The following is a 12414-nucleotide window of genomic DNA, read 5'->3' on the forward strand; positions in this document are numbered from 1 at the left end:
CGGGGCACAAACCCGCGTCCCCTGCATCGGCAGGCGGACTCTCAACCACTGCGCCACCAGGGAAGCCCTAAGTGCCTACTTTTAAACTTGGAAGCATTTTACTTGGCCATTCTGATAGTTTTCAAAATCATATACTTAGGTAAGATTAGTGTATACTAAAAGTGGAGGTTTTGAGATTAGCTTGATTAGATAATATTAATTCATATATCTTAAAGGAAAGAGATTTATCTTTCTGGGAAGAACAGCTTGAAATAATTAACTTGAAATATCCAGCATCTGGTCAAGAAATTTTATAAGCTAATAGGCACGTATTTACAAAATGCCCTATTTGTTAAATAGGAAATTATAAGTAGTAAGTTGTAACTAATAGGCCTTTTTCTGGCCTTTGGAGTCAGACAGCACAGATAACATCTCCTTTGTGGACCAAGGGATGGTGGAGGAAAGAACACCATTTAGAATGAGAACTAGTCGTATCTGTCACTTTGCAGGAGCTTGGTCAAATCACATTAGTTCCCCCTGAATTTGAATTCTTACCGTTGTTTTTCTTAAATAGAAATTTCTGTAAAAGAGGCTTTTAGCCCCTTAAAAGTCATCTTTTTAAATGTGAAGTTTTGACCAACACAACCTAATACTTCAAAGTATTATTATTTATTTTTAAAAAACTAAATTTATTTATTTTTAAAGAACTAAACTTAATTTTCAGATTACTCAAAAATTGAGATATAGGGACTTCCCTGGTGGTGCAGTTAAGAATCCGCCTACCAATGCAGGGGACACGGGTTCGAGCCCTGGTCCGGGAAGATCCCACATGCCGCAGAGCAACGTAGCCTGTGCGCCACAACTACTGAGCCTGCACTCTAGAGCCTGTGAGCCACAAGTACTGAGCCCGTGTGCCACAACTCCTGAAGCCCACGTGCCTAGAGCCCATGCTCCGCAACAAGAGAAGCCACCACAATGAGAAGCCTGTGCACTGCAACAAAGAGTAGCACCCGCTCGCTGCAACTAGAGAAAGCCTGTGTGCAGCAATGAAGACCCAATGCAGCCAAAAGTAAATAATAAATAAATAAATAAATTTATATTAAAATAATTGAGATATAAAGAGGCACCTTGTCTAAAATTTGGTTTAGGGTTGATCAGAAGCTTTATAGATAGCTTATAGATATGATAAGAACTGTGATATTGCATACGTTTTGGGAAGCCACTTAAGATCATAGATTACTTTTTTTCTGAGTAGATGTTAGATAATCATATTGAAGTCTTCCTCCTCCCATTCTTAACTGAAGAAGTGATACTCTGATAAATTAAGATTTGAATTACCACGGAGGTCTTAAAACTACCTAGTCTCGGGCTTCCCTGGTGGCGCAGTGGATGAGAGTCTGCCTGCCGATGCAGGGGACACGGGTTTGTGCCCCGGTCAGGGAAGATCCCACACGCCGCGGAGCAGCTGGGCCCGTGAGCCATGGCCGCTGAAGCCTGCGCGTCCAGAGCCTGTGCTCCACAATGGGAGAGGCCACAACAGTGAGAGGCCTGCGTACCGCAAAAAAAAAAAAAAAAACCTACCTAGTCTCCTTGCCAGATACTTAACATAAATTGCCTTTAAAATCTACGTAACAATTCAGTGAACGGTGGGTCTTAGTACTTTGATTTTGAAGCTACCAGAACACAAGATTCAGAGAGCTTAGCTTTTTGACCTGGGTACAGTTAATTGGTTTCCTTTGTAATCCTACGTATTTTATTTTATGCACGTAAAATCATTCTAAGAAAGCTTCAACATAGCTGGTATTCAAACCCAGATCTCTCTGATTCTGATGTGTGTGGATGTGCATTCCTCTTACACTACGTTGATGGGAAAACTGTCATCCAAAGCTAAGTTGGGTTTGAGGTTGATGTGCTGTGGGGCAAAAAGACTAGGGGAGATGTCAGAAGCCCTGGATTCTGTGGCTAGGCAAACAGAAAGGAAGATGGGCAGTCTCTGAAGCCCGATGTGAAGGACTGGTTGATTATGGTGATGGAATACATAGAACCAAGGTGGAGTACGCAGGGCCTTGTCACATAGTAGGTGCTTAACACATTTACACTTATTCTGTAACAACTGCAAGGTTAAAAGCCTGCCATACCAAGAAGATATGCAGCTTCTCAGGGGAAGTTGCTTGGGAAATTAGGGGTGCATATGTTGTGGTTGGGGGAGAAGGATAGGATGGGTCTCAAATTTCACTGATTTTAAAGATTGATAGTCTATAGCCATAAAACTGGAAAAGTTTGGGATTGAGGCTAGTGGTATATCAGTTGGGAACTTCCTGCCTTCCAAATGGATGAGAGAAACAAGGTAAGAGCCCAATTCAGAGAGAAATTTATTCATTCAACAAGTATTTGAGTACTGACTGATGAAATACATGGTAAGTTAACGAAGACAGACTTTGACCGATTAGAGTTTTTAATATGTCAATCAGTTGACCACAAATAAATAATTCAAAATGTGGAATAGTGCTACAAAAGAAGAGTACAGAGTTTTGAGTACAATTAGCAAGGGACTTCTCTTGGGAGAGAGAGGGGCTCTTTGGTAAGGGAAGGCTTGAGGAAAGGATTTTTGAATTGGGTTCTGATGAATAAATGGAAATTAAATAAACTTTTTTAAGTTAAAGGTTGAAAAGGGAGATATGATTGCCTATGAAATTATGAAGTGTTGATAGATTTATTAACTAATTCTTTGAAACCAAAAATGAGACATCACTCTATTAAGAGGAGAGCTTTTAAATGAAATTAAAATAGTGATTTTTTTTTTTTTTTTGCGGTACGCGGGCCTCTCACTGCTGTGGCCTCTCGCGTTGCGGAGCACAGGCTCCGGACGCGCAGGCTCAGCGGCCATGGCTCACGGGCCCAGCTGCTCCACGGCATGTGGGATCTTCCCGGACTGGGGCACGAACCCGTGTCCCCTGCATCGGCAGGCGGACTCTCAACCACTGTGCCACCGGGGAAGCCCAAAATAGTGATTTTTACACTGAATATTGAGGGAGTTTATTGTATCTCAGTTAAAACATAAGAAACATTTTAAAAGACTTAGAGTAAATGAAACGGTAGCGTATTCATAATGGGTTAAGGAAGCTAAGGTGTTTGGTTACATTTATATGACTTTTAAGGTTTTGTGACTGATTCCTACTTATGGGTTACTGTCAGAGACCCACTTTTGGACTGAATTCTTTTTTTATGTTTTAAAATATCTGTACAAATTATAAGGGTTTTAACTTTAGAGCTAAACGGTACTTTGCAGATCAGAAGCAGAAAACTTCATAGTTACTTGGAAAATAGTATTTCAAAGGTAGTTTAATTTTCATGTAAGAAGTTAGAGGTAGTTTTGGGAAATTCTGGGGTCCTTTATCAATTACTTGTTTCTATATGTAGCAAAGTTGTCTTGGATTTCAAACTCGGTGGTAAATTTCCCAGTTTATTCAACTCAAAGTGTTGAAAGCGCCTGGTCCTACTGCTACCAGAGGGATTCAGAAGCCAGTGGTGGATTGTGTTGATGGGCGGTCATCTTAAACTCACTGACAATGTCAACATAGAATTACAATGCCCTGCGAGAAGTACTTTGGGTTTCAGATTTCTGTCTTTGAATTCTCAAAGCTCTGATGTCTAATTAACATATGTAAAAACCTTCTACATGGGGGTTCTTTTTTGTTAAGGCTTCCCAGAGGTTACTTTGAGGGCAGAGACTGGTCTCCGTATCCCTTGACTCTGCTTGCCAAAGTGGTTTGGGAGCCAAAGCTTGTTGGTTCTAACAGATCTGGTTAGTTTATTGTTTTAAAGGTAAGTAAGAGAGCAGGAGTCGGGGGCGGCGTATTCAGGTACAAGACTCGAGTAGAATGGTGAGGGTATAATTCAACTTAGGCATTTTTCATGTTTATTTTTGTTAATCAAGTCTGCTTTCCTTCAATTTTGTTTGTCTTAGGTGTGTGTGGAGTTTGATGGGGAATCTTGGAGGAAGAGAAGATGGATAGACGTCTACAGCCTTCTAAGGAGAGCCTTTTTAGTGGAACATAACTTGGTTTTGGCTGAACGAAAGTCTCCTGAAGTTTCTGAGCGAATTGTTCAGTGGCCTGCGATAGTGAGTAAAACTTGGGCTTATTTGAACTCCTGAGAAGAGGGTATTTCACCCATTATGAATGAAACAGGGAAAATCTATACGTAATGCCTATATTTGGTCCTCTGGAAAATAATAGTACAGAGATATGACAATGTAGAAGATTCAGAAAAACCCCCAGAACCTCCTGTCAGCCCTGCTAGGAGCCCTGCAACTCTGACCCTTGACTTTTCTTGGGCCTCAGTTTCTTCACTTGAAAAGTTGGAGGTGGAGGTCATGTGGGGAACGTCTAGTCTAGGTCAGTGGTTAGGAACCAGCAGATACATACAGACATACAGATCTTTTTGGTTTGACCCTCACAGTGTTTTAAGAAAATCTAAATTAGTTGTCTACATTTAAAAAATGTAGAGAATGTCCTTAAAAATCTAGAGTTCCAGTTTTTCTTGGAGAAATGGCAAGATATGGCAACACTGGAGCCTCATAGCAATTCCTTGTTGCAGCAGTAGGCTGAAGCTGAAAAGTAGCTGTTGCCTGGCCCCTGTAAGGGTTTCCTCTTTGGGTCTCATGATCTTTAAGTTTCCCTCTGGCTCATATTTCTTTGGCTTTAAAGATGCTAGCAGTCAGTATATGACTGTGCCATTCCCACACCATAAGTCTGGTGCAGTTAAAGGAAAATAGTGATCAAGAGAGGACAGTTCAGACTATTTGAGAGCTGGGGCTTGAAGGAGGAAGGGGCAGATTGGATAGTTGAAAGGCTAAGAGGACGATTGAAAGGCTGACCAGCTTGTGAAGGGCCTGCATGCCCGTATGAGCAAAGTTAAGATTTTGCCCATGGGTCAGAAGAGCTGCTGGAGATTTTTGAGTGGTGTCGGGTTTTGTTTAAAGTTGTATTTTGCTCTTTGTATTTTTCCCCCATCTATTAAAAATTTGCTAAAAACATGGCCCTGTCTCCCCACAAAAATGTACATAAAGCAATATTTTGCATAAATTTGGGGGAAGCCATGCATCTGTGGCCCCAGACCTATATGTTAATGACTCTCAAATGTGTATCGCATTTAAATGATGGATTCTGGGTAAAAATTACGTGCTCCTGTTGTGGTTGCATGAATAGTTATTACTGAGGTACTGGTAGTAAATAAACGACTGAATGGCTTTATCTCTCTCCACGTGAATGGAATATTGCCAGTCCCCGTTTTCAGAATTACGCTGCAGCAGTTACGATGCCAGAACATCTTCTTCTGTTTCAGATGTACAGACCTCTGCTGGACAAAGCTGGTTTGGGATCCATAACGTCTGTTCGCTTTTTAGGAGATCAACAAAGAGTATTTCTTTCTAAAGACCTTTTAAAGCCTATACAGGTAAAACACGGAAACAATATTAAACCCCAAAAATAGAAAGACAGACTCCTTTAATATGAGAACTAACACATTGATGTTGATTGCCCTCATTCAGATATCTAACAGAGAAAAGGACCCATCTTACGAGCAGTTAAGCTGTCAGACATCATTGCTCAGCGTTAGCCGTTGGGTTGGTACTGTTTATTTGGGGTTGGAAGGACAAACGTACTACAGTTGATGTGTGTGTGTATAGAAACACCTAGGTGATATGAAGATCATTTCTAAGACTATCATTCATATATATACATATATCTGTGTGTATATATATATATATATATATATATAGAACTTGGCTTACTTGCTAAAATATATTTGTAACCCCCCAGTCAGTACTTTGGTGCTTTCATGGTCATTCACAGACATGTGCAGAGTGGTGAAAATTTTCAGTTGTCTGACACATGTTCCCAGCTGAGGTTGAATAAGGTGACATTCTGCCTTCTTACTTCCTCTCTTCTCATGTAAACAAGCGTCCTTTTCAAGGTCTGTTTAGTACTGCATTTTTGTGCTTTTTCGTCAGTGATTTCACTCTTTAAAATGGCCCCAGGGGCAGTGCTGAAGTGCTCTCTAGTGTTCCTAAGCGCAAGGAGGCTGAGATGTGTCTTAGGGAGAAAATACATGTGTTAGATAAGCTTCATTCAGCCGTGAGGTATAGTGGCCATGGGTTCGAGGTTAGTATTGCAGCAATATATACTAAATAATGTGTTTTTCAACAGAAACACATAAAACAAGGTTATGTATTGATTGGTTGACGACAGTATTGTGACCAGAGGCTTGAAGGAACCTAACCCCATCGTTCCCCTAGGAATGGTTCAGTATTCACTAATTCAGTGTTTGTGGTGACTTAACATAACTACCACAAACAGTGTGAATCGTGTGTGTGTGTGTGTGTGTGTGTGTGTGTGTGTGTGTGTGTGTGTGTTCATTCATATTCTTTCCAATTAGCTTGCAGAACTCCCTCCTTTTTCTTCACAACATTTAGGCTCTTGGTTCTTGCTCGTGTGTGATTTTTTCCTTTATTGTAAAAATGTTGGGAGGGAGGGGAAGATCACACAGATTACTGCCACAGATCACTACCTTGGGAATAATGTTGGTCTTATGATAACATTGGTTTTTTTTGTTTTTTGTGGTACGCGGGCCTTTCACTGTTGTGGCCTCTCCCGCTGGGGAGCACAGGCTCCGGACGTGCAGGCTCAGTGGCCATGGCTCACGGGCCCAGCCGCTCCACAGCATGTGGGATCTTCCCGGACCGGGGCACGAACCCGTGTCCCCTGCATCGGCAGGCGGACTCCCAACGACCGCGCCACCAGGGAAGCCCTAACACTGGTTTTTTTATATGTCATTTGTGAAGCTTAGTCATCCCCTTTACCCACTTCTGTTTTGTGACCGGACTTGTTTCTATGGCCTGTAGGACAATTAAACCAGTTTATTTGCTGAAAGACAGTTTAGGACCAAGAGTCATTGCCATTGCTGGGCCTTGGCATTGACTTTTCTCTATGCAAGTCTTACTTTTACTTCCGTGTCCTCGAAGTGAGTGAAAACAAGATTCACACTCTGAACCCTCTTTTATAATGTTTAGTAAACGGAACAGAGGAAGATGCTTTTACTTAATTGCAGACACGGGTTATCTTTATATGTCAAATAGGCATCTTGATATTTTTCCTACATTACAAGGCAGAATGACTGCTCTTAAGGACCAAGGAACATACAGCAGGGGCTGTGGATGTCTGCTTCACTGAGCAGTAGAGCAGTTTTTACTTCTTAGCATTGTTTTCGGGACAGTTCTGTTTCATATCTTTCATGTGTTTAACCTTTTCAGTTTTGTTTCTTGAGGTTGAAAAAGGTCAGTAAGTTTTATTTATTTAAGAGCCCTTTGTGGCCCGCCCCACTGACGTGGTATTTTACCTTGTAGTAGGAATTGGAGAACACATTTAAATTTTTTGAAATTGCAGTAGCATGAAAAACAAAACAAAACAAAACACACGGCCCGTTCTGGTTATTAATGTTGAGCTCTTATGAAACCCCTAGTTCAAGTCTGATGTTATTTGGCTTAAGAAATTTTTCCAGCATGGCCTCTCTAAAAGACTGTTCTTTCCAATGGGAGAAATGGATGAACTAATTTTGGCCACTGTGTACCCGTTTCACATGCAGAAAAGTATGAAGGCCTGATATTGGAAGGGCTTCTGTGCTATGCAGTTTGGGTTTGGCAGGTTCCTCCTATTGACAGTCTGTATACATTTATCATAACTGAGTGTATACACAAAGCCAGAGCACTGTGGAATAGTGCCAAAAATAGAGCTGCCAAGAATTGAATGTTTCAAAGCTGGCTAGCTGAAGACTTAACGCTATTCATTCAGATTTTTTCCTTCCTCCCCCCCACGCCCCCCTTCGTAAACAAGAATGCATTTGGAATTCTAGTTAGGGGAAATGAATCTGTGTGAAATGATGTTTGTGAAAAACAGCAATTTCAGTGAATTGACACTGGATCTAAGTGATTCCTGTGTATGTGTCCTTGGCCCCTTGCATTTGGAGCTGTGATTTCCCTAATCCATAGAGTTTGGGATACAGAGTATTTTTGACGTGAACTGACTAGCTAGTTTGTTTGCTTATTATATTTAAAATTTGAGCCACTCTTAGTATCTGTCTTGCTCTTAGCTTGGGGTGGCTTCACTTCTGTCTGCCTTATATTTGTGATGGTTTGATGGTTTCCTACTATTTGACCAGTCTAATTCATTGGAGTTGCAATGGTTTGCTGCCATCAAATGGCTAATTGACACTACTTTAATCCCTGTGACTAAACTGATCGAAATATCCACTGGAATTTAAACAACTCTTCTTGTTACCTTAAAATGTAATGATTTTCCATTTTTCAGGATGTAAACAATCTTCGACTTTCACTTATCGATAATCAGAATGTCAGTAAAGAATTTCAAGCTTTGATTGTGAAACATTTGGATGAAAGCCATCTTTTACAAGGTAAGAAGCTATGTTTTAGCCCTTCTCACTCATTGGCTCATTAAAAATTCTAATTTGTTAGAAATTCTTTTGCTGCTTTTCCCATGCAACTAGATGAGTGGAGGACTTTATTCTGTAATGTATTCTAAAGCCTCTGAAATTTGGAGAGCTCAGGGATCATGTGAAGACTATAAAAGTGAAGTAGGTATTAAACAAGCTCAGTTATATTTTGACATGGAATTTGATATGTTTGGAATTTCAGTCTTATAAAATTAATAAAGCATTAATTTGGTAAGCTTGATCTTGCCATTTACTGTTAATGATTTTCTTGGTCAATTTCACAATTGTAAGTATTTTATCAGACTTAGCAGTTTTGCTGAGGTTCCTGAATTTGGATCCTCTAAAACTCTGCATAGGAGAATGAGTTATGTCTCAGTGTGTTATCTGATACTACATGGTCTGATACAAATACTAGAAGAAATATATTGCAAGTCTAAGATAAATCAATAGAAAAGTGAAGCTTTAAAATAGACAGTTTAAATTTTCTCCTAGCTTTGCTGAAATGTCTGTCTTCTTGCATTTATAGCAGTACCTTTTAATGTTTACTTTTTGTCTACTGCATTTTTAAAGACTTGGGAAAAGATTATCCTGGATAATGGTGCTGTTGGGAGATAATGCATATTGCTCTAAGGATATTTTTTAATTTTTATTTTTTAAGGTGACAAAAACTTAGTTGGTTCAGAAGTAAAAATTTATAGCTTGGACCCATCTACTCAGTGGTTTTCTGCAACCATTGTAAATGGAAACCCAGCATCAAAAACTCTTCAAGTCAACTGTGAGGAGGTAAGGATGATGATAACTTGACAGGGAAAGATAATTATAAAAAGGAATTATAGTATCTTATAGGAGCTAAACACCTTTATTATTTTATATTAAAATATCAGAGTAGAAAAAAACAACTGTTTAAAAAGCAATTATATGTAAGAAGCCCCTATTATTTGTTTTTTTTAAATAAATTTTAATTAATTAATTTATGGCTGCATTGGGTCTTCCCTGCTGCGCACGGGCTTTCTCTAGTTGCGGCGAGCAGGGTCTACTCTTCGTTGTGGTGCGTGGGCTTCTCACTGCGGTGGCTTCTCTTGCTGTGGAGCATGGGTTCTAGGCACGTGGGCTTCAGTAGCTGTGGCATGCGGGCTCAGTAGTTGTGGCTTGTGGGCTCTAGAGCGCAGGCTCAGTAGTTGTGGCGCACGGGCTTAGTTGCTCCGTGTCATGTGGGACCTTCCCGGACCAGGGCTCGAACCCGTGTCCCCTGCATTGGCAGGTGGATTCTTAACCACTGCGCCACCAGGGAAGTCCCAGAAGCCCCTACTGTTATGTTGATAGAGCTAATTTCTGGTGTGTTCCTGAGCATTTTAAAATTTCCTAGTATCTTTATTTATTTGTTTTTAAGATTCCAGCACTGAAAATTGTCGATCCATCACTGATTCATGTTGAAGTTGTACATGATAACTTTGTGACATGTGGTAAGATACATTGTTTGATTAAAATCTTTGTTCTCCTTTCCCCTTTATCCTTCTCACATTAAGAGAGACAGGGACACCAACTTACCTGTTTTTAAATATTTTAGGTAATTCTACAAGAATTGGGGCTATAAAACGCAAATCTTCTGAGAATAATGGAAGCCTGGTTTCCAAACAAGCAAAATCTTGCTCTGAGGTAACCTTGATTTATTTTTGTCACTTGTGTAAACCTTTCTCTAACTCTTACAGTGCATGGCCAGTTTGTTTAGTGGTAATAAAGCTGTCTGCTCTGCTCTTCTGTGCTGTTGTGTCTGCTCTTTGCTAGTCCCAGATCTTGGCCGTAATTTCTATACTCAAGCAGATGGAGATAATATAAGTTTCTGGTTCACTATTTTTGTCAAGAAAAAGGTTTTAGTTTTGATGTTTCCTGAAAATTGTCAATAGATTTGACAGTTTCACCATATGGAGGTATTTTTGAAGATCAGTTGAGTTGTGTGTGTCAAATCAGAAGAATGCCTTGCATGAGAGGAGGGGAGGAAGCTTAGAATTCTGAGTAGATTTGGTGTTGAAATAGGACTCCCCCCTCAATAATTGAGAGGTTTGATTGGTCATTTATGATTGGGTGAAAAAACATACTCACTTTTTGAAGGAAGTGGTTGGTTTGCCATTGCTAATTTCTGCCTAGAAAACTACAGGCTTCTGTGAATGGCACTGTTGAGTTCAAGTACTGGATTTAATTCTATCCTGAAATAGGATTTGGATCAAGAAACTTAAGGCTCTCAGCTTTTCCCTCTCCTCCCTGTTGTAGAGAAGCTGGCTTTCTTTAGCTCTTCAAGTCCTCATACTTTCTCCAACCTTAGGACTCACTGTTCTCCTTTCTCTTCTAATCCTAGCTTCACTCTAATTAACTCCCATTTATCTTTCTGATGTGATGTTGCTTCCTCCAGGAAGCCATACCTAACATCTCTACAATCACTGTAACCTATATCCCAGACTAGGTCAAATTCCCTAATTTATTATGCTTTGTAATTACTCGTACATGTCTTCAGGACATCACAGTGTACACAATGGGGCAATTTTATTCAGAATTCCCCAAAGATTAGGCTAGACAGACTAGCCTAATGAGGGGATGGGGGACTGGGGTAGACTTCTCAAGGGAGGGTATAAATGACAGCGTCAAATTTTGAAATCTGGGGGGAAAAAAAGAAACTTAAGGCTTTTTCTTTTTTAATTGAGTTGAATCCTTAGGTCCTATTACAGTACAGATTACCTTTCTCACAACTTAGGTATCCAAATGCACTGTGTTACATGGAAAGTTTACTGTGTTATAATTGTCAAAAACGCCTTTATGATGCTCTGCTCCAGGCTGGAGTTTAGAATTTTATTTTATTTTATTTATTTTTAAAAATATTTATTTCTTTGGCTGCACTAGGTCTTAGTTACAGAATGTGGGATCTTTAGTTGTGGCTTGCGGGATCTAGTTCCCCGACCAGGGATCAAACCCGGGACCCCTGCATTGGGAGCACGGAGTCTTAACCACTGGGCCACTAGGGAAGTCCCTGGAGTTTAGAATTTTAAAATTGATCAAGTGGATATTGTTAAGATTGTTGGCAGCATTGTAGAGGGAACTTTGGAGCGTGGGTGGGGGCAGGGCAAGGAGAGATGGCATGAGAATGGGTCAGGGTCAGTGAATGCATCTAAGGCTCTGGATCAGGGCAGGCTGGACTACATCAACTAGAACCAAAGCAAGCACATGCTACACAAATACTAAAGAATCTGGGTGGCTAAGATGATTGGCTTTCCTGAGTCTTAAGCCTATGTACAGGGCACAGGAACTTTGATACTTGATGAGAAACTTTGTAAACCAGGATGTCTGATACCTCTGTCTTCCTTCCAAACATGCAGGCTTGACCTCAGGTGGTTCAGGAAAGAATGAAGAGGTAATTACGGAAATTAGCATTACTACCTTTTCATTTTGCCTTAAAGTTTATGAAGGGGAAGTAATGTAGTAAGGACTGTAAATTGAGGATGTCAGGCAAGTGATTATTGCCTCTTAGAGGCAGACTCACAGGGGATACTGTCAAGTAATCCATGGTATTAGAAGCTGAAAGAGAAACAGAGCAGAATGGTAACCTGTCAGGTTTTGTTCTGGATAAATTGTTAGCAGTCTTGCGTAGAGGTGATAAAGGGCAGTTTGGAGGAGTTGATTGCATGTTGCCTGTCCTGGAGAAGGCATCACTGTAGACATTCAGTAAGATGAAAAGGAGAGCCAGCCACGTGATGTTATGTGAGGTGGGGACCAGACCTGAGGAAATGGCATCCTGATGGATCATGGAGAAATCAACCTGGGGTACAAGCAGGACTGGGGTCAGTGGGGACCTCCTGTTGGGGAAGGTGCCAGTTCTTCAAAGTGTCAAGTTTATCCGTGATGTAATAGGCAGTTGAGCAAGTAAATTTATAACCTTGA

General features: G+C 40.5%; 1 protein-coding gene across 6 annotated transcripts in view; it reads left to right on the top strand.

Annotated features, from left to right (window-relative positions):
* The window catches only part of KDM3A (lysine demethylase 3A), a 56511-nt gene that overhangs the window by 4223 nt on the left and 39874 nt on the right, over window positions 1-12414 (top strand). For all 6 annotated transcript variants that reach the window (XM_024743707.1, XM_024743708.1, XM_024743709.1 and 3 more), the window contains 6 exons: window positions 3947-4102; window positions 5326-5436; window positions 8346-8448; window positions 9146-9270; window positions 9878-9950; window positions 10055-10143. In XM_024743707.1, the coding sequence (XP_024599475.1) occupies window positions 3947-4102; window positions 5326-5436; window positions 8346-8448; window positions 9146-9270; window positions 9878-9950; window positions 10055-10143 (657 nt within the window). The remainder of the gene's footprint in view (window positions 1-3946; window positions 4103-5325; window positions 5437-8345; window positions 8449-9145; window positions 9271-9877; window positions 9951-10054; window positions 10144-12414) is intronic.

Source organism: Neophocaena asiaeorientalis, unplaced genomic scaffold (genome assembly GCF_003031525.2).
Source record: "Neophocaena asiaeorientalis asiaeorientalis breed wild unplaced genomic scaffold, Neophocaena_asiaeorientalis_V1.1 scaffold114, whole genome shotgun sequence".
NCBI lineage: Eukaryota > Metazoa > Chordata > Mammalia > Artiodactyla > Phocoenidae > Neophocaena > Neophocaena asiaeorientalis.